The 22,568-nt window shown below is 43.6% G+C and overlaps 1 protein-coding gene across 1 annotated transcript in view; it reads left to right on the top strand.

The window, feature by feature from the left end:
• The first annotated feature begins 1,727 nt into the window (after nucleotides 1-1,727).
• ints8 (integrator complex subunit 8) overlaps nucleotides 1,728-22,568 on the top strand; it is a 31,660-nt gene continuing 10,819 nt past the window's right edge. Inside the window, exons 1-13 of the mRNA XM_029657938.2 lie at nucleotides 1,728-1,856; nucleotides 3,139-3,274; nucleotides 3,432-3,606; nucleotides 3,754-3,894; nucleotides 4,017-4,088; nucleotides 4,190-4,241; nucleotides 4,339-4,521; nucleotides 13,076-13,183; nucleotides 13,356-13,508; nucleotides 18,906-19,006; nucleotides 19,229-19,370; nucleotides 19,521-19,591; nucleotides 19,788-19,963. Coding sequence (XP_029513798.1) covers nucleotides 3,145-3,274; nucleotides 3,432-3,606; nucleotides 3,754-3,894; nucleotides 4,017-4,088; nucleotides 4,190-4,241; nucleotides 4,339-4,521; nucleotides 13,076-13,183; nucleotides 13,356-13,508; nucleotides 18,906-19,006; nucleotides 19,229-19,370; nucleotides 19,521-19,591; nucleotides 19,788-19,963 — 1,504 coding nt within the window. The 5' untranslated portion in view covers nucleotides 1,728-1,856; nucleotides 3,139-3,144. The remainder of the gene's footprint in view (nucleotides 1,857-3,138; nucleotides 3,275-3,431; nucleotides 3,607-3,753; nucleotides 3,895-4,016; nucleotides 4,089-4,189; nucleotides 4,242-4,338; nucleotides 4,522-13,075; nucleotides 13,184-13,355; nucleotides 13,509-18,905; nucleotides 19,007-19,228; nucleotides 19,371-19,520; nucleotides 19,592-19,787; nucleotides 19,964-22,568) is intronic.

Raw genomic sequence — 22,568 nt, forward strand, 5'->3', positions numbered from 1 at the left:
ACGGTGTTTCCTCCGAAACATTGGTGCGGCTGGCTTCCGGGTTGGATGGCGCTGTGTTGAGAAGCAGTGCGGCTTGGTTGGGTGTGTATCAGAGGACGGGAGTTGTAGCGATGAGGCAAGATAGTAGCTATATATATCCACAACAATTGGATACCACGAAATTGGGGTGAAATTCAAAAAAACATTTTTGGGGTGGATTTGGCTATTTCAGCCACATCCGTTGTTGACAGGTGTGTAAAATCGAGCACACGGCCATGCATTCTTCATAGAGAAACGTTGGCAGTAGAATGGCCTTACTGAAGAGCTCAGTGACTTTCAAAGTCAATTTTACCCCAATTTCGATGTCACCTTTCCAACAAGTCAGCTTGTCAAATTTCTGCCCTGCTGAGCTGCCCTGTCAACTGTAAGTGCTGTTATTGTGAAATGGATTAGTCTTGGAGCAACAACGGCTCAGCCAGCAAAGTGGTAGGCCACTACCAAGTTCTAAACCAAGTTCTAAGCGGCTAAATGGCTCAGCCAGCAACACTCACTACCAAGTTCTAAACTGCCTCTGGAAGCAACGTCAGCACAATAACTGGTCGTCTGGAGCTTCATGAAATGGGTTTCCATGGCCGAGCAGCGACACGCCTAAGATTACCATGCGCAATGCCAAGCGTAGGCTGAAGTGGCGTAAAGCTCGCCGCCATTGAACTCTGAAGTGATGAATCACGCTTCCCCATCTGACAGTCCGACGGACAAATCTGGGTTTGGCGGATGCCAGCACAACTCTACCTGCTCCAATGCATGGTGCCAACTGTAAAGTTTGGTGTAGAGGAATAATGGTCTGGGGCTGTTTTTCATGGTTAGGGCTAGACCCCTTAGTTCTAGTGAAGAGAAATCTTAATGCATACAATGATATTCTGGACAATTCTGTGCTTCCAACTTTGTTGCAACAGTTTGGGGAAGGCCCTTTCCTATTTTAGCATGACAATGCCCCCGTGCACTAAGCGAGGTCCATACAAAAATGGTTTGTAGAGATCTGTGTGGAAGATCTTGCCTGGCGTGCACAGAGCCCTGACCTCAACATCATCTAAAATCGTTGGGATGAATTGGAACATAATTGCCCAACATAAGTGCCCGACCTCGCTATTGCGCTTGTGGCTGAATAGAAGCAAGTCCCCTCAACAATGTTCCAACATCTAGTGGGAAGCTCTCCAAGAAGAGTGGAGGCTGTTATAGCAGAAAGGGGGGACCAACTCCATATTAATGCCCATGATTTTGGAATGAGATGTTTGACGAGTAGGTGTCCACATACACTACATTACCAAAAGTATGATGAACCCACAGATGGAGGAATTACATTTTCAGTCATATGGACCACAGCATTGTGTAAATCTGTATAAGAGCCACAAAAGTAACATCAGTAGTCCACCACTGGAGGTATTGGATTAGACTTGTCAAACAAATGTCAGACTATTCATCAGTCTGCCTGGAAATTGTTTTTGGTTGTAGTAATTTGAATTGAAGAAAATATGTTACTGGCATAATAAAGTTAATCCAAACTGTCCATGGAAGTTATGTAATAGCTTGTTATTTGTTTTAATCTTCTTTTAAACTAACAAATAGGTAGATGAATAGGAAGATTAGGCAAACATCTGCAATTTGTGAAGACAGATAAAGTACAAATGCAAGTGCACGATGCGCAAAAAGGGTGCAGGATAACCACGTTCATGATTGGAGCGGATCCGGATATGACGTCAGAAATGTTTATTGAGCAAATCAAATCATTAGAAAGCATATTGGAGTAAGCTAGCTAACGTTAATTGTCAAAACATTAAACCTTTCTGAATATTTTGAGAATTGCAAACTCAAAAAAGGTAAACTTATGCATTTACATTTGCCAGCTTGATAATATAAGGGAGACCCACCTAGCTAGCATCAACCGCTAGCTGCTAACATTAGTTTAGATAGCTAGCCAGCTAACTTTTGTTTGCTTGATTGTGAACCTCATCAGCTGTTTTTCTCTTTAGCTTAGTTTCTTTAGGATTTTGATATTTGTATAACTTAAGTTAGACTGGTTTTGGATGTACTATTTAATATCCATTGGAAATTTGGTTACTTAGCTGCTAGTTAGCGTTTTGGAGAAGTGAGCTTGCAGAGTTGGTAGCTCTGGGTCCAGTGTTTCCACAATCAATTTGGCTATATCGTAAATATTTCAGAAAACAAACATTTGTTTTTAAATTGAGGTTGGGTGTAAGGTTATATTGTCGTTGGGTTTAAAATCTGATTTTAAGAAGATAAATTGTAGAAATAGGCGGGGTTTATGACTCTGTGGCTGTGTTAAGTATCTGGTCCAGGGTGTAGTGAACGAACCGTGTCAGAGCTACAGGATTCAGGTTGCAAAACTTTCGAATTCCCTGCACTTCCGATGTCCCGGTTGGGATCAAAAGGGAACTACTATTTCTGGCAAACCAGTGAATTTATTTTAAATTGGGATCAATTCCATTATAATTTAGGAGATTAGGTCATTTCAATTCAATATGAAATTGCAATTTCTTTGCTTATTGAGGATTTCTTTCAGTGCTTTGTGGTGAAATTTCTAACAAGCATTGTTAGCTTCTTAAAAATGTAAATGTAAGCATCATGTAACCTTGCTCTCCAGAAACCAAGGAAGCATTCTATCTTATCCCTAGGGTTCTCAGATGTAAGTATTGCCCACCGCTGGGACCACGGGGACTACAATCCAGACACTCTCTGTTTTAACATTTAGAAATGTTAGACTCTCTTGCGATATGATTTTGGAAACATAAAATCCCCTACTTTCACATCACGTAAAAATAATTTCACAAATGCAAAACATACAGTTATTGTACACTGTTGGAACCGGTTTAACAGTTGCAGCCGACAGTATATATTTTTTTAGTTACAACACTTTTCTGGCATCCTTCCATTACACAGGTTTTCGCAGCCCGCTAGATAATTAGTACAGGTGGTCGATCGCCTCTGTCTTCCGTGAACAAGCATTGTAACGTGGAAATATGGCTGTGTGGGAACCCTAACCGTATAAAGATCCTCCCGCCTTGATGGAAGATGCCTTCGTGAATATTATTGCCATCTATGAATAGCCTAAGTGTAACCAAGACTGTGTAACACTGACAGGTGGAGATGAGTGCAGAGGCGGCAGACCGTGTGGCTGTGAGCGGCAGCCGGCCGAGCACTCCTCCTCAGACCTCCTGGTTCGAGTTTCTCCTGGATGAGATGCTGCTGGAGAACCACCTCCAGAAGTCCCATCCAGGTCTGCTGCGCGAAAGACAGAATCCTCTCTGAATATTGGTCCTGATCTGATTGGCATAACCATATTGGTAGCAGTGATTGAACTTAGACATGAGTGGACTCAAACTCGACTGGTTTGTTTGATTGAAAACGTGTATATATATGTTTCCTTCCTTCAGATCCTGTTCCAGTGCAGCTTGTCATCCAGTTCCTTGAACAAGCGGCCAAGCCCTCTGTGAATGAGCAGAACCAAGTCCAGCCTCCTGCAGACAACCGCAGGAACCGCACTCTGAAGCTGTTGGCTCTTAAAGTAGCAGCACACTTGAAGTGGGATCTAGATGTATTGGAGAAAGGGTGAGTGTGATGTAGAAACGTTTGCAGTGACTCTTTTTATTTGAGAATTTGTTATTCCATTACCCTGAAAAGCTAGAATAGTAGTGTGGTTTTTGTTCGTTTTTATGTACGTGTTTCATTGAATTGACACATCCTTTTTCTCTCCAGCTTGACTATTCCTGTTTTGAACATGCTGCTGAATGAGCTACTGTGTGTGAGTAAGGTTCCACCTGGAGTGAAACATGTTGACCTGGATCTGTCCACCTTGCCTCCCACCACTGCCATGGCTGTCATCATCTACAACCGTTGGTGAGAATGGGCACTGGGGAGAACTTTCTGCAGAGGAGGATTGATTGAACTGTATAATAGACCACCAAGTTGTCATAATTCTGTCAGTTCTAATAATTGTATCCATATTTTGTCTCTCAAAGGGCCATACGAACCATTGTGTTAAGTAGTTTTCCAGAAAAACAGACAAAACCCGGGCCTCATCAGATGAACATGTAGGTTCTCCTTCTGCTTTCAGAACTAAATTGGTATTGCTGTAGGTATGACAGGATTTTTATCAGTACAGCATTACATTCCTTTTCCATGTTGTCTATAGGTTGAATGTTGTGCAGCAGGAGAAAGAGTTGACTGAAAATATCCTGAGCGTGGTGAGTCTGGTATTTTCTTCAGGACATATTAGACAACGGAACACCATTTTAAAACATGAGGGATTACATGGTGCTGTGTCACTGTCTCCTATTGCAGCTGAAAGAGCAGGCAGCGGACTCTATCATGGTGTTGGAGGGATCTCTTGGTCTGAAGAAGGACTTCTACATCCACACCCTGAGGACTCTGGACCTGCTGGCTGCCGACCCCAGTACTGCTAACGGAGAAACTGAGTCCTCCACAGCAGGCCTTAGGATCAGTGCTGATGAGCTGCACTGTCAGGTGGGTAGACTCACAGAGCCTATTAAATTACCATATTATATACAGTACCAGCCTAAAGGGTTTTTCTTTATTTTTACTATTTTCTACATTGTAGCATAATAGTGAAGACATCATAACTATGAAAAAACACACATGGAATCATGTAGTAACCAAAAAAAGTGTTAAACAAATCAAAATAGATTTTATATTTGAGATTCTTCAAGGCCTTGATGACAGCTTTGCACACTCTTGGCATTCTCTCAACCAGCTTCACCTGGAATGCTTTTCCAACAGTCTTGAAGGAGTTCCTACATATGCTGAGCACTTGTTGGCTGCTTTTCCTTCACCCTGCGGTCCAACTCATCCCAAACCATCTCATTTGGGTTGAGGTCATATGATTGTGGAGGCCAGATCATCTGATGCAGCACTCCATCACTCTCCCTTTTGGTTGAATAGCCCTTACACAGCCTGGAGGTGTTGGGTAATTTTCCTGTTGAAAAACAAATGATAGTCGCAAACTAGATGGGATAGTGTATCGCTGCAGAATGCTGTGGTAGCCATGCTGGTTAAGTGTGCCTTTTAATTCTAAATAAATCACAGACAGTGTCACCAGCAAAGCACCATCACACTTCCTTTTATTTTATTTTTTTATTTCACCTTTATTTAACCAGGTAGGCTAGTTGAGAACAGGTTCTCATTTGCAATTGCGACCTGGCCAAGATAAAGCATAGCAGTGTGAACAGACAACACTGAGTTACACATGGAGTAAACAATTAACAAGTCAATAACACAGTAGAGAAAAAAGGTGAGTCTATATACAATGTGTGCAAAAGGCATGAGGAGGTAGGCGAATAATTACAATATTGCAGATTAACACTGGAGTGATAAATGATCAGATGATCATGTACAGGTAGGGATATTGGTGTGCAAAAGAGCAGAAAAGTAAATAAATAAAAACTGTGGGGATGAGGTAGGTGAAAATAGGTGGGCTATTTACCAATAGATTATGTACAGCTGCAGCGATTGGTTAGCTGCTCAGATAGCTGATGTTTGAAGTTGGTGAGGGAGATAAAAGTCTCAACTTCAGCGATTTTTGCAATTCGTTCCAGTCACAGGCAGCAGAGAATTGGAACGAAAGGCGGCCGAATGAGGTGTTGGCTTTAGGGATGATCAATGAGATACACCTGCTGGAGCGCGTGCTACGGATGGGTGTTGCCATCGTGACCAGTGAGCTGAGATAAGGCGGAGCTTTGCCTAGCATGGCCTTGTAGATGACCTGGAGCCAGTGGGTCTGGCGACGAATATGTAGCGAGGGCCAGCCGACTAGAGCATACAAGTCGCAGTGGTGGGTAGTATAAGGTGCTTTAGTGACAAAACGGATGGCACTGTGATAAACAGCATCCGGTTTGCTGAGAAGAGTGTTGGAAGCAATTTTGTAGATGACATCGCCGAAGTCGAGGATTGGTAGGATAGTCAGTTTTACTAGGGTAAGCTTGGCAGCGTGAGTGAAGGAGGCTTTGTTGCGGAATAGAAAGCCGACTCTTGATTTGATTTTCGATTGGAGATGTTTGATATGGGTCTGGAAGGAGAGTTTGCAGTCTAGCCAGACACCTAGGTACTTATAGGTGTCCACATATTCAAGGTCGGAGCCATCCAGTGTGGTGATGCTAGTCGGGCATGCGGGTGCAGGCAGCGATCGGTTGAAAAGCATGCATTTGGTTTTACTAGCGTTTAAGAGCAGTTGGAGGCCACGGAAGGAGTGTTGTATGGCATTGAAGCTCGATTGGAGGTTAGATAGCACAGTGTCCAATGACGGGCCGAAAGTATATAGAATGGTGTCGTCTGCGTAGAGGTGGATCAGGGAATCGCCCGCAGCAAGAGCAACATCATTGATATACACAGAGAAAAGAGTCGGCCGAGAATTGAACCCTGTGGCACCCCCATAGAGACTGCCAGAGGACCGGACAACATGCCCTCCGATTTGACACACTGAACTCTGTCTGCAAAGTAATTGGTGAACCAGGCAAGGCAGTCATCCGAAAAACCGAGGCTACTGAGTCTGCCGATAAGAATATGGTGATTGACAGAGTCGAAAGCCTTGGCAAGGTCGATGAAGACGGCTGCACAGTACTGTCTTTTATCGATGGCGGTTATGATGTCGTTTAGTACCTTGAGTGTGGCTGAGGTGCACCCGTGACCGGCTCGAAACCAGATTGCATAGCGGAGAAGGTACGGTGGGATTCGAGATGGTCAGTGACCTGTTTGTTGACTTGGCTTTCAAGACCTTAGATAGGCAGGGCAGAATGGATATAGGTCTGTAACAGTTTGGGTCCAGGGTGTCTCCCCCTTTGAAGAGGGGGATGACTGCGGCAGCTTTCCAATCCTTGGGGATCTCAGACGATATGAAAGAGAGGTTGAACAGGCTGGTAATAGGGGTTGCGACAATGGCGGCGGATAGTTTCAGAAATAGAGGGTCCAGATTGTCATGCCCAGCTGATTTATACGGGTCCAGGTTTTGCAGCTCTTTCAGAACATCTGCTATCTGGATTTGGGTAAAGGAGAACCTGGAGAGGCTTGGGCGAGGAGCTGCGGGGGGCGGAGCTGTTGGCCGAGGTAGGAGTAGCCAGGCGGAAGGCATGGCCAGCCGTTGAGAAATGCTTGTTGAAGTTTTCGATAATCATGGATTTGTCGGTGGTGACCGTGTTCCCTAGCCTCAGTGCAGTGGGCAGCTGGGAGGAGGTGCTCTTGTTCTCCATGGACTTCAGTGTCCCAGAACTTTTTGGAGTTGGAGCTACAGGATGCAAACTTCTGCCTGAAGAAGCTGGCCTTAGCTTTCCTGACTGACTGCGTGTATTGGTTCCTGACTTCCCTGAACAGTTGCATATCGCGGGGACTGTTCGATGCTATTGCAGTCCGCCACAGGATGTTTTTGTGCTGGTCGAGGGCAGTCAGGTCTGGAGTGAACCAAGGGCTGTATCTGTTCTTAGTTCTGCATTTTTTGAACGGAGCATGCTTATCTAATATGGTGAGGAAGTTACTCTTAAAGAATGACCAGGCATCCTCAACTGACAGGATGAGGTCAATGTCCTTCCAGGATACCCGGGCCAGGTCGATTAGAAAGGCCTGCTCACAGAAGTGTTTTAGGGAGCGTTTGACAGTGATGAGGGGTGGTCGTTTGACTGCGGCACCGTAGCGGATACAGGCAATGAGGCAGTGGTCGCTGAGATCCTGGTTGAAGACAGCGGAGGTGTATTTGGAGGGCCAGTTGGTCAGGATGACGTCTATGAGGGTGCCCTTGCTTACAGAGTTAGGGTTGTACCTGGTGGGTTCCTTGATGATTTGTGTGAGATTGAGGGCATCTAGCTTAGATTGTAGGACTGCCGGGGTGTTAAGCATATCCCAGTTTAGGTCACCTAACAGAACAAACTCTGAAGATAGTTTAAAGATAGGTCAATCAATAAACGTATGGTGTCCAGGGCACAGCTGGGAGCTGAGGGGGGTCGGTAGCAGGCGGCAACAGTGAGAGACTTATTTCTGGAGAGAGTAATTTTCAGAATTAGTAGTTCGAACTGTTTGGGTATGGACCTGGAAAGTATGACATTACTTTGCAGGCTATCTCTGCAGTAGACTGCGACTCCTCCCCCTTTGGCAGTTCTATCTTGACGGAAGATGTTATAGTTTGGTATGGAAATCTCTGAATTTTTGGTGGCCTTCCTGAGCCAGGATTCAGACACGGCAAGGACATCAGGGTTAGCAGAGTGTGCTAAAGCAGTGAGTAAAACAAACTTAGGGAGGAGGCTTCTGATGTTGACATGCATGAAACCAAGGCTTTTTCGATCACAGAAGTCAACAAATGAGGGTGCCTGGGGACATGCAGGGCCTGGGTTTACCTCCACATCACCCGCAGAACAGAGAAGGAGTAGTATGAGGGTGCGGCTAAGGGCTATCAAAACTGGTCGCCTAGAGCGTTGGGGACAGAGAATAAGAGGAGCAGGTTTCTAGGCATGGTAGAATATATTCAGGGCATAATGCACAGACAGGGGTATGGTGGGGTGCGGGTACGGCGGAGGTAAGCCCAGGCGCTGGGTGATGATGAGAGAGGTTTTATCTCTGGACATGCTGGTTGTAATGGGTGAGGTCACCGCATATGTGGGAGGTGGGACAAAGCAGGTATCAGGGGTATGAGGAATGGGACTAGGGGCTCCATTGTGAACTAAAACAATGATAACTAACCTGAGCAACAGTATACAAGGCATATTGACATTTGAGAGAGACATACAGCGAGGCATACAGTAATCACAGGTGTTGAATTGGGAAAGCTAGCTAAAACAGTGGGTGAGACAACAGCTAATCAGCTAGCATAACAACAGCAGGTGAGATGGCATTGACTAGGCAACTCGGCCGACAGATAAAACAAACAAGCAGAATGGAGTACCGTGATTAATGGACAGTCCAGCGTGCATCAGCTATGTAGCCAAGTGATCAGAGTCCAGGGGGCAGCGGTGGATGGGGCAGGGGGGGCTGGGCTGGCGAGTGTTATCCAGGTAAAAAATAAAAAAAACTAACAATGACTAAATAGCTTGTAGCTAGCTATCTGGTTAGCTTCTGGAGGTTCTTGAGTGTGTTCTAAAAATAAAGATAATAGAGATTCCGTATCACATTGGGTGAGGCAGGTTTCCGGAAGGTATAAACAAAAAAAAATAGAGTACATATGGGCCACTGCGTTTTTGGGACGCGGCGATGCAGATGGTTAGTAGGCCTGTGCTAACAAGCTAACAGATTAGCAGGCCGGGGTAAACAAGGTAGTAGTTAGCGGACCTGGGCTAAACAAGCTAGCAGTTAGCATGCCGAATTAGCAAGCAAGGAGATAGCGAGGGCTAGAGAGTTAGCCTTTGGAGGACGTCGCGATGGGGTGAGTCTGTTTATTCCTCTTCATGCAGTGATATCGATAGACCGGTCGTAGGTCAAGGTATTGTAGCCCAGGAGTATGCTAGGAGCTCTGGCCGGGCTAGCTTCAAGCTACGTGGGTGGAAACGCTAGCCAGGAGTAATCAACCAGGGTTGCTGTTTAGCTCGATAGCTAGTTGTGAAGATCCAGCTGAAGAATGTTCCGTTTGTGGTGGGAATCCGGGGGTAAATTTTTTTTTAAAAATAAATAAATAGGTCCGTTATGCTCTGGTTAGCGTCGCGTTGTTCGAACTGGCGAGAGCTTTCCGGGCTAAAGGTTAGTTGATGACCGGTTAGCTGAAGACCGCTAGCATAGCTGGTAGTTAGCTGGCTAGCTTCAGTTGAGGGGGTCCGGTTCCGAAGTAAATATAACTACTTTAGGAAAAGTAGCTACATTGGCGGGTTGGCGGGTTGCAGAAGAGTATTTGTAAGCTTAGGTTTAGCAAAATGTTTTTAAAGATATGCGAAGAAAAAATATCTAAAACGAAAAAGAGACGATATTTACAGAGAGACGATACGACAGGACAACTTACTGCTACGCCATCTTGGACCTCCTCCATGCTTCACGGTGGGAACCGCACATGCAGAGATCATCCATTCACCTACTCTGCGTCTCACAAATACACAGCAGTTGGAACCAAACATTTCAACTTTGGACTTATCAGACCAATGGACAGATTTCCACCAGTCTGATGTCCATTTCTCCTGTTTTTTGGCCCAAACAAGTCTCTTCTTATTATTGGTGTCCTTTAGTAGTGGTTTCTTTGCAGCAATTTGACCATGAAGGTCTGATTCACGCAGTCTCCTCTGAACAGTTGATGTTGACATGGGTCTTTTACTTGAACTCTGTGAAGCATTATTTTTGGCTGCAATCTCTGAGGTTGGTAACTCTGGGTCTTCCTTTCCTGTGGCGGTCCTCATGAGAGACCGTTTGATCATAGGTCTTGATGGTTTTTGCGAATGTACTTGAGGAAACTTCTTGACATTTTCCTGATTGACTGACCTTCAAGTCTTTCACTGTCATTTCTCTTTGCTTATTTGAGCTGTACTTAAAATGGACATAAAATGGACTTGGTCTTTTATCAAATAGGGTGATCTACTGTATACCTTGTCACAACACAACTAGTTGGCTCAAACGCATGAAGAAGGAAATAAATTCCACACATTAACTTTTAACAAGGCACACCTGTTAATTGAAATGCAATTGTATTAGTCACATGCGCCGAATACAACAGAGAAATTCTTATTTACGAGCCCCTATCCAACAATGCAGTTAAAAAAAATACGGATAAGAAATAAAAGTAACAAGTAATTAAAGACCAGCAGTAAAAATAACAATAGCGAGACTATATACAGGGGGAGGCACCGGTTAGTTGAGGTATTATGTATATGTAGGTAGAGTTATTAAAGTGACTATGCATAGATGGCAAAAACAGAGAGGAGCAGCATTGTAAAATAGGGGGAGGGGGGATGCAAATTGTCTGGGTAGCCATTTGATTAGATGTTCAGGAGTCTTATGGCTTAGAAGGGGTAGATGCTGTTTAGAAGCTTCAAATACTAGGTCCATGACAAGGGTGGCTGGAGTCTTTGACAATTTTTAGGGCCTTCCTCTGACACAGCCTGGTATAGAGGTCCTGGACGGCAGGAAGCTAGGCCCCAGTGATGTACTGGGCTGTTCGCACTACCCTCTGTAGTGCCTTGCGATCAGAGGCCGAGCAGTTGCCATACTAGGCAGTGATGCTACCAGTCCCCTCCTGCAGGTCTCTGACCTCCTTAATGATGGTGTTGGAGTCGTTCCTGGCCGTGCAGTCATGAGTGAACAGGGAGTACAGGAGGGGACTGAGCATGCACCCCTGAGGTGCCCCTGTTTTGAGGATCAGCATGGCGGATGTGTTGTTACCTTACCACCCTGGGGGTGGCTGGTCCGGAAGTCCAGGATCCAGTTGCAGAGGGAGATGATTAGTCCCTAGGTCCTTAGCTTTGAGGGCACTATGGTGTTGAACGCTGAGCTGTAGTTCATGAATAGCATTCTCACATAGGTGTTCCTTTTGTCCATGTGGGAAAGGGCAGTGTGGAGTGCAATATAGATTGCATCATCTGCAGATCTGTTGGGGCGGTATGCAAATTGGAGTGGGTCTAGGGTTTCTGGGATAATGGTGTTGATTTGAACCATGGCTACCCTTTCAAAGCACTTCATGGCTACAGATGTGAGTGCTATGGGTGGGTGTCATTTAGGCAGGTTACCTTAGTGTTCTTGGGCACAGGCACTATGGTGGTCTGCTTAAAACATATTTGTATTACAGACTCGGACAAGTTAAAAATGTCAGTGAACAAAATTGCCAGTTGGTCAGCGCATGCTCGCAGTTCACGTCCTGGTAATCCGTCTGGCCCCATTGGCCTTGTGACTGTTGACCTGTTTAAAGGTCTTACTTGCATCAACTGCGGAGAGCATGATCACAATCTTCCTGAACAACTTGTGCTCTTATGCATGTTTCAGTGTTATTTGTCTCGAAGCGAGCGTAGAAGTTGTTTAGCTCGTCTGGTAGGCTTGTGTCACTGGGCAGCTGTCGGCTGTGCTTCCGTTTGTAGTCTGTAATGGTTTGCAAGCCCTGCCACATCCGACTAGCGTCAGAGACAGTGTAGTACGATTCGATCTTAGTCCTGTGTTGATGCTTTGCCTGTTTGGTGGTTCGTCGGAGGGCATATTGGGATTTCTTATAAGCTTCCGGGTTAGGGTCCTGCTCCTTGAAAGCGGCAGCTTTAGCTCAGTGCCAATGTTGCCTGTAATCCATGGCTTCTGGTTGGGTTATGTACGTGTGGCCCCTTACCAGACGCCGCTGTTCTATCCTGCCAGTACAGGGTATAACCAACCAGCTGTATTTTGAGTGTCGTCGTTCAGCCACGACTTCGTGAAGCGTAAGATATTCATTTTAAATGTCCCGTTGGTAGTTTAATCTTCCGCGTAGGTCATCGGTTTTATTCTCCAAAGATTGCACGTTTGCTAGCAGAATGGAAGTAAGTGAAGGTTTATTAGATCGCCTACGAATTCTCAGAAGGCAGCCCGCCCTCTGGCCCCTTTTTCTCCACCTCCTCTTCACCCAAATCAATGGAAACTATGCTGTTTCCCAAGAAAGCGATATGTCAGACTCGTTAAAGGAAAAAAAGGATTCTGCCAGTCTGTGATGAGTAATCGCGGTCATGATTTCTAGGAGTTATTTTCGGTCATAAGAGATGGTAGCGGCAACATTATGTTCAAAATAAGTTACGAACAATGCAAACAAACAAAAACAAAAACACAATCGGTTGGGGACACATACAACGTCAGCCTTCTCCAGCTCCATTGCATTCCAGGTGACTACCTCATGAAGCTGGTTGAGAGAATGCCAAGAGTGTGCAGAGCTGTCATCAAGGCAAAGTGTGGCTACTTTAAAGAATCTCAAGTATAATATATTTTGATTTGTTTAATACTTTTTTGGTTACTACATGATTCCATATGTTATTTCATAGTTTTGATGTCTTCACTGTTATTCTACAATGTAGAAAATAGTAAAAATAAAGAAAAACCCTGGAATGAATAGGTGTCCAAACTTTTGACTGGTACTGTAAAAAAAACGTCTTGTGTTCTACAGGTGCATTATGATTTGGGAGGTATTTTCTTTCAACAAGGCTGCTCAGACCAACTGGCATATGAGAAGGCTAGAGAGCATTTTCAACAAACACGAGAGTTGCTGTTGAAGGTACAGTATTGAGCTGTAGACGTTGATATATTTTGCTTTGGTAGTTTCATGGTCTCTTGCACTAAAATATATTCAAACATATCATACATTTGGTCTGACTTTGATTCAATTTGATATGAGTTTTTGTGTTAATGATGTTCACCATTGTAGCTCTGCTGTTCTTGTATTGCAGTTCGACTTGACGCTTCACGTTCACCTGGATGAGAAGCGTCTTGCTGGGTACTGGAACGCCTGCAGGGCCCTGACTGGAGCCTTGGACCCCAGTGACACCCAGCTAAACCCCTACGGACAGATCAACAGCCTCATCAGAACTCACAACTACCAGGTCAGTCAGCCTGAGAACATAACAACAACAAAAAAGCAACAAGTATAAAAACAAGATGGTCTACATTGGTGCTAAGCCCAGCTGATGATGATATAATAATGTTCTCCTGCGGTTTAGGCATTATTTAAGGAACTGAAAGCCACACAAACACAATCAGTAATTTTGTGAACAATTATTTATTTGTTTTTCTTGCATGTCCGAGACAATTACAGTTTCACGATATTAATATGTACAGTTCATTGGGGGGAAACAGTCACAAACTAAACACCATACAAATTAAAAAGGACAAAACGAAATAGATTAAAGACTAATAGTTTTCAGTATTTCCAAATTAAAACGGTCTGTTAAAATGTCATTCTCAAAGGCTACCAACCCAGAGCCACATAGCATAGCATTGTCATTAATAGTAAGAGGCATAACAATACTGACCTTAAGTGTCTCCCCAGACACCCCCACCTTAATTTTAAGTTTCCTCTTAATTACAATTATAACAGACTTTGTTTTCCCATGTGGCATAAGAGTAGGCTATTATTGACTAACCTGTACCACAGCACATTGACTTGGTACCTGTATCCCCTGTACATAACCTCGTTATTGTTGTTTTATTTACTTTTAGTTTATTTAGTAAATATTTTCTTAACTGCATTGATGGTTAAGGGCTTGTAAGTAAGCATTTCACGGTAATGTTTACACCTGTTGTATTCGGCGCATGTGAGAACTTTAGAAAAATGTGTTCTTATAAATTTTGTTCTGAAATCTATTGATATCAGCAGGAAGTAGGAAGGCAAAAATCTTTTTTTTTTTACGTCGTAAGTACTCTACACTTAATTGTCTTGATAGGGGTGTTTGAAAAAAAACATTACACAGAATATTGTTTAGACCCTTCACAGAACAGCGCAAACGGGCTCTAACCAGAATAGAAAGAGTAGGAGGTCCTGGTGCACAACTGAACAAGAGGACAAGTACATTCTAATGTCTAGTTTGAGAAACAGACGCCTCACAACTCCTCAACTCTCCACTGTTGATGTTGAGATTGGTGTTTTGCGGGTACTATTTAATGAAGCTGCCAGTTGAGGACTTGTGAGGTGTCTGTTTTTCAAACTATACACTAATGTACTTGTCCTCTTGCTCAGTTGTGCACTGGGGCCTCCCACTCCTCTTTCTATTCTGGTTAGGGCCAGTTTGCGCTGTTCTGTGAAGGGAGTTGTACACAGCGTTGTACGGGATCTTCAGTTTCTTGGCAATTTCTCACATGGAATAGCCTTCATTTCTCAGAACACGAATAGACTGACGAGTTTCAGAAGAAAGATCTTTGTTTGTGGCCATTTTGAGCCTGTAATCGAACCCACAAATGCTGATGCTCCAGATACTCAACTAGTCTAAAGAAGGCCAGTTTTATTGCTTCTTTAATCAGAAAAACCGTTTTCAGCTGTGCTAACATAATTGCAAAAGGGTTTTCTAATGATCAATTAGCCTTTTAAAATGATAAACTTGAATTAGCTAACACAACGTGCCATTGGAACACAGGAGTGTTGGTTGCTGATAATGGGTCTCTGTACGCCTATGTAGATATTCCATAAAAAATCATCTGTTTCCACATACAATAGTAATTTACAACATTAACAATGTCAACATCAAATTGATCATAAATACAGTGTAATGTGCTTTTCTTTCAAAAACAGGACATTTCTAAGTGACCTCAAACTTTTGAACGGTAGTGTACATACTCTATAGTGTTTAAAATAAACATAACCAACAGAAAAAACTTAATAGAAAAGGCCAGTAGGCTGAGAGATCGCCAGCTGGTAGACCTGAGTTGGGAGTCCCTTTGATACTGACAATATGGGGACGCCAAGCAAACCTTATATTTAAAATAAAAATCTTATTGTGTTCTTCTGTATCAGAGAAACATACAGTGCATTCGGAAATTATTCAGACACTAGGAGTTAAACTATGTCACAATTAAAATGTTTTTCATACTGTTACGAATCCCTTTTGGCCCGACAGTCTAGGGGGGATGGTAATGAGACCCGTAACATAACTCATGCAAATTATTATTGTGACAAAGTAAAAGTGTGAACGAAATAACCACGACAACTGAAATCTACCGTCAAACTCCAGGTTTATTTATAAACACACTGTAATGGGGGGAGCAGGAAAAGGGGCTGAGCTGGACCCAAGAAAAGAAACAATAAGTATTCAAAAACACCCCTAAGCTAGACTAGCCTACTTTAACAACAGCTAACTAACTAACCAAAAATACAGTGGGTGGTCCGCCCAGTTCTAACTAGTGTATTTAACAAAGTTCACCTACGGGTAGTGTATGCCCATGGGCGACTTGTCTTGGTTTCCCCCTTTTCCCACCAGCAACAAACAAACACCATAACCAAAAACAATACTCACAGGTGATGACAAAGTGCTATGGAGGTGCTTAAACAAAAGAGAGGTTAAGACACAAAGCGAGAGTGAAACACAGAGACCTACAGACATGGCATTTACAGAGAGATTGAGCTAGAGATTGAGCGAGAGATTGCTCTAGAACAAACAAATGATGGGGTTTTTAAACCATGGGGAAGGAACTGTGATAGGGTAGGAAGTAGGAGGAGGTGTGTCTTCTGATTGATGATTGATTGTTGACTGATTGGGGAGTGATGATTTTCACCTGTGAGGGGAGAAGGAGAGAAAAGAAACACACACAGGATAACTGTATCCGTAACACATACACTACCAGTGAAAAGTTTTCACCTACTCATTCAAGGGTTTTTCTTTATTTTTACTATTTTCTACATTGTAGAATAGTATTGAAGACATCAAAACTATGAAATAACACATGGAATCATGTACTAACCAAAAAAGTGTTATACAAATCAAATGTATATTTTTGATGACTGCTTTGCACAATCTTGGCATTCTCTCAACCAGCTTCATGAGGTAGTCAACTGGAATTCATTTCAATTAACAGGTGTTCCTTGTTAATTTGTGGAATTTCTTTCCTCAATGCGTTTGAGCCAATCAGTTGTGTTGTGACAAGGTGGGGGTGGTATACAGAAGATAGCCCTATTTGGTAAAAGACTAAATCCATATTATGGCAAGAACAGCTCAAAGAATAAAAGAGAAACAGTCCATTACTTTAAGACAAGAAGATCAGTCAATATGGAACATTTTGAAGAACTTGGAAAGTTTATTCAAGTGCAGTCGCAAAAACCATCAAGCGCTATGATGAAACTGGCTCTTATGAGGGCCGCCACAGGAAAGGAAGACCCAGAGTTACCTCTTCTGCAGAGGATAAGATAATTAGGAGTTACCAGCCTCAGAAATTGCAGCCCGAATAAATGTTTCACTGAGTTCAAGTAACAGACACATCTAAACATCAACTATTCAGAGGAGACTGTGTGAATTAGGAATTCATGGTCGAATTGCTGCAAAGAAACCACTAAAAAACACCAATAAGAAGAAGAGACTTGGTTGGGCCAAGAAACACGAGCAATGGATATTAGACCAGTGGAAATTTGTCCTTTGGTCTGATGAGTCCAAATTGGAAATGTTTGGTTCCAACCACCTTGTCTTTGTGAGATGCGGTGTGGGTGAACGGTTGATCTCCGCATATATATTTCCCACCATAAAGCATGGAGGAGGGTGTGTGGGGGTGCTTTGCTGGTGACATTGTCTGTGATTTATTTAGAATTCAAGACACACTTAACCAGCATAGTTACCACAGCTTTCTGCAGTGATACGCCATCCCATCTGGTTTGGGCTTAGTGGGACTATCATTTTTTTTTTCTCAACAGGACAATGACCCAACACACCTCCAGGTTGTGTAAGGGCTATTTGACCAAGAAGGAGAGTGATGGAGTGCTGCATCAGATGACCTGGCCTCCAACCTCAACCAAATTGAGATGGTTTGGGATGAGTTGGACCGCAGAGTGAATGAAAAGCAGCTAACAAGTGCTCAGCATATGTGGGAATTCCTTCAAGACTGTTGGAAAAGCATTCCAGGTTCAGCTGGTTTTTAGTATTTTATTAGGATCCCCATTAGCTGTTGCAAAAGCATCAGCTACTCTTCCTGGGGTCCACACAAACCATGAAACATAATACAGAACATCAATACACAAGAACAGCTCATGGACAGCACTATATACATTTTTTTTAAAGGCCCAAGTATATCAATGCAAACACACAATGTATCTAGGTCAAATAGGGGAGAGAATGCCAAGAGTGTGCAAAGCTGTCAAGGCAAAGGGTGGCTATTTTGAAGAATCTCAAATATCAAATATATTGTCATTTGTTTTAGCACTTTTGGTTACTACATGATTCAATGTGTTATTTCATAGTTTTGATGTTTTCACTATTATTCTACAATGTAGAAAATAGTAAAAATAAAGAAACCCTTGAATGAGCAGGTGTTCTAAATCTTTTGACCGGTAGTATATATGTCTATCTAATCTATAGAAGGGAACCATGGGAGTGATAAGCAGAACTCATGATTATTACAGTTTCCTGTTTTCTATTGCTCGTTCATGTGCAATGAGGACAGTCAATGTTTTCTGAAGGCTATGCAGGACTTTCTGAGCCTCATCAGGAGTGTCGAATAGGAGCTGTCGATTTGTTGTGGGACACTTTAAGCTTAGCAGGATACAGTAGACAGTGTGGTTTAGCTCTTTCTCAGGCTTTGCATGAGTGACCCAGCTGCTTTGTATGCATCCATGAAGGCCTTTTTGTAGGTATAGGGGAGCATCCTGAAGATCAATGTTCTCGGTTGGTTGTCACCGCCTGGTTTTAGTTCAGCGTCGATGCGACGTGCACGCTCCAGCGCAATCACCCCACGGGATGACAGCCTGGGGAGCCACAGGCGTAAGGATGAGCTGCATGAATAATCTTCCATCTCTGCTAAATGATTCGTAATCCCATAGGCGTTATCTGCGTAGGTACTGATTTCATCAGTGTTGTGTTTACATTGTATTGTCTGTGTGGGGTGATGGGTGATTTTGTTGCGACAGCCTAGTTTACCTTTGTGTTTTTCAGTCTGAAGTTGGATGAATTTCATCTGGAATAATTCCATATCTGTGAAGATGGAATTGACTGTGACACTAGTAAATATATCAGTGCGCATTTCAAGTAAAGAGTATTTTAGATCACCATCAAGTGTTTAGTGGGGAACGTCTTCTGCAAGCGACATCCTCTTATCTTCTTGATTTGAAGACTTGGTAGTCAGGTCCAACATATCGAGTTTTCTCTTAGCCCGTGTTTCAGTGTTCATCCTTGTTCGTGATTAGTTAAGAGATGGTCAAAAGTACGATAGAAATGGAATTTTAAACGTTTGCACCAGCATGAGCAAAACTCCTATGCCACCATCTTGCTCAGTAACCAGAAGTAATTGAAGGCTCTTCTTTTCCTCAGGCTCTTGTAGAGGCTTTCATCAAAGACAATGTGTCCCTCAGCTTGCCCAACCACCTCAGACAGTCTGTCCTGAGGGAGTTTTTGCACAAAGTCCAGCAAGGGTGAGAACACTTGGTGGCTAAAGCATTCAACCCAGAATAAAAATGTTATCTTTGACATGTACTATACACAACTTCACTGTCTTAGGCGTAAATATTTTTCGTAGAACCAAATGTATTAAAATGAGGCACATCAGTCTTGTTTGCATGCAAGCAATCCCAGCTTTAAGATGTTTAAATGCTTGCCGGTGTTATGTTAATGCTCTGTTTACATGATGCACACAGGGAGAGGGGCCTGGACGAAGTGTGTCACAAGCTTTGCGTGTGCAACGCTGTTCGAGACGCCCTGCAAGGGGAGGTCCTCAGTGTGCGTTTTCACCAGCTGCTCCACAAGCCAAGGAAACATGTGGTGGACTTTATGCTAGAGGTAGAACTACAAACCCATAGCCTGATTAAACCACAATAAATGCTGTGCTCACCATTGTTTCAGTCTGGTTTAACCAGGCCTCTTCTCAATGAAAATGTCATTCCTATCTATAAACACTAATCTACATTCAAACTGTGTTTCCTCTTACAGGTATGCACAAGGTCATTAGACAAGGACCGTTCATCAGAGACATCCAAGAGGAAGATGGTTATTTTTCTAAAGTGCGTAGGATTGAGTTGATTAACTTAGATTTGAGGCATTTTGTAAGCTTGTAATAACTGCAGATCTAATGTGTTGGTGTAGCTTGTTGATGGTGAGCAGTATGCCAAATGCTGATACCTGTCCTGACATTTGATGCTTCCACATCATAGACATGTATTAATATCTTTATACATCATTGCCCCCACTCCCATACAGAACCCTGTGTGAGAGCTTGGCAGAGCCCCACCTGGTGTTCGTGGTGACCGCCCACAAGCTGTTCACGGAGCTGCTGAAGGAGGAGGATAGGAAGATCCTGGTGGAGCAAATGAGGAAGAGGTCAGCCACGGTCAACCTCTGTGCCAAGCCTCTGCCCTCCTTCTATGATATCCCAGGTATGCTGCTAAACTCAGCAACAACAAAAAATGTCCTCTCACTGTCAACTGTTTTATTTTCAGCAAACTTAACATGTGTAAATATTTGTATGAACATAACAGGATTCAACAACTGAGACATAAACTGAACAAGTTCCACAGACATGTGACTAAATGAAATGGAATAATGTGTCCCTGAATAAAAGGGGGGGATTCAAAATCAGAAGTAACTCAGTATCTGTGGCCACCAGCTGCATTATTTACTGCAGTGCATCTCCTCCTCATGGACTGCACCAGATTTGCCAGTTCTTGCTGTGAGATGTTACCCCACTCTTCCACCAAGGCACCTGCAAGTTCCCAGACATTTCTGTGGGGAATGGCCCTAGCCCTCACCCTCCGATCCAACAGGTCCCAGACATGCTCAGTGGGATTGAGATCCGGGCTCTTCGCTGGCTATGGCAGAACACTGACATTCCTGTCTTGTAGGAAATCACGCACAGAATGAGCAGTATGGCTGGTGGCATTGTCATGCTGGAGGGTCATGTCAGGATGAGCCTGCAGGAAGGGTACCACATGAGGGAGGAGGATGTCTTCCCTGTAACGCACAGCGTAGAGATTGCCTGCAATGACAACAAGGTCAGTCCGATGATGCTGTGACACACCGCCCCAGACCATCACAGACCCTCCACCTCCAAATCGATCCCGCTCCAGAGTGCAGGCCTCGGTGTAGCGCTCATTCCTTCGACGATAAACTCTAATCCGACCATCACCCCTGGTGAGACAAAACCGCAACTTGTCACTGAAGAGCACTTTTTGCCAGTTCTGTCTGGTCCAGCGACGGTGGGTATTGTGCCCATAGGCGAAGTTGTTGCCGGGGTTATCTGGTGAGGACCTGCCTTACAACAGACCTACAAGCCCTCAGTCCAGCCTATTGCAGACACTCTGAGCACTGATGGAGGGATTGTGCGTTTCTGGTGTAACTCGGGCAGTTGTTGTTGCCATCCTATACCTGTCCCGCAGGTGTGATGTTCGGATGTACCGATCCTGTGCCGGTGTTACACATGATCTGCCACTGCGAGGATGATCAGCTGTCCGTCCTGTCTCCCTATAGCCCTGTCTTAGGCGTCTCACAGTACGGACATTGCAATTTATTCCCCTGGCCACATCTGCAGTCTTCATGCCTCCTTACAGCATACCTATGGCACGGTCACCAGATGAGCAGGCACCCTGGGCATCTTTCTTTTGGTGTTTTTCAGTCAGTAGAAAGGCCTCTTTAGGTCCTAAGTTTTCATAACTGTGACCTTAATTGCCTACCGCCTGTAAGCTGGTAGTGTCGTAACGACCGTTCCACAGGTGCATGTTCATGAATTGTTTATTGAACAAGCATGGTAAACAGTGTTTAAACCCTTCACAATGAAGATCTGTGAAGTTATTTGGATTTTTATGAATTACATTTGAAGTCGGAAGTTTACATTCACCTTGGCCAAATCCATTTAAACTCAGTTTTTCACAAATCCTGACATTTAATCCCAGTAAAAATTCCCTGTCTTAGGTCAGTTAGGATCACCACCACTATTTTAAGAATGTGAAATGTCAGAATAATAGTCGAGTGATTTTATTTCAGCTTTTATTTCTTTCATCACATTCCCAGTGGGTCAGAAGTTTACACACACAATTAATATTTGGTAGCATTGCCTTTAAATTGTTTAACTTGGGTCAAACGTTTCGGGTAGCCTTCCACAAGCTTCCCGCAATAGGTTGGGTGAATTTTGGCCCATTCCTCCTGACAGAGCTGGTGTAACTGAGTCAGGTTTGTAGGCCTCCTTGCTCGCACATGCTTTTTCAGTTCTGCCCACAAATTTTCTACAGGATTGATGGTCACTCCAATACCTTGACTTTGTTGTTCTTAAGCCATTTTGCCACAACTTTGGAAGTATGCTTGGGGTCATTGTCCATTTGTGACCAAGCTTTAACTTCCTGACTGATGTTTTGAGATGTTGCTTCAATATATCCACATCATTTTCCTGCCTCATGATGCCATTTATTTTGTGAAGTGCACCAGTCCCTCCTACAGCAAAGCACCCCCAACACATGATGCTGCCACCCCCGTGCTTCACTGTTGGGATGGTGTTCTTCGGCTTGCAAGCCTCCCCCTTATTCCTCCAAACATAACAATGGTCATTATGGCCAAACAGTTCTATTTTTGTTTCATCAGACCAGAGGACATTTCCCCCAAAAGTACCATCTTTGTTCCCATGTGCAGTTGCAAAACGTAGTCGGGCTTTTTATATGGTGGTTTTGGAGTGGTGGCTTCTTCCTTGCTGAGCGGCCTTTCAGGTTATGTCGATATAGGACTCGTTTTACTGTGGATATAGATACTTTTGTATCTGTTTCCTCCAGCATCTTCACAAGGTCCTTTGCTGCTGTTCTGGGATTGATCTGCACTTTTCACACAAGTACTTTCATCTCTAGGAGACAAAATGCATCTCCTTCCTGCGAGGTATTTTTATTTCACCTTTATTTAACCAGGTAGGCTAGTTGAGAACAAGTTCTCATTTACAACTGCGACCTGGCCAAGATTAAGCATAGCAGTGTGAACAGACAACAACACAGAGTTACACATGGA

This window comes from Oncorhynchus nerka, linkage group LG4 (genome assembly GCF_034236695.1).
Source record: "Oncorhynchus nerka isolate Pitt River linkage group LG4, Oner_Uvic_2.0, whole genome shotgun sequence".
NCBI classification, from domain to species: Eukaryota; Metazoa; Chordata; class Actinopteri; order Salmoniformes; family Salmonidae; genus Oncorhynchus; species Oncorhynchus nerka.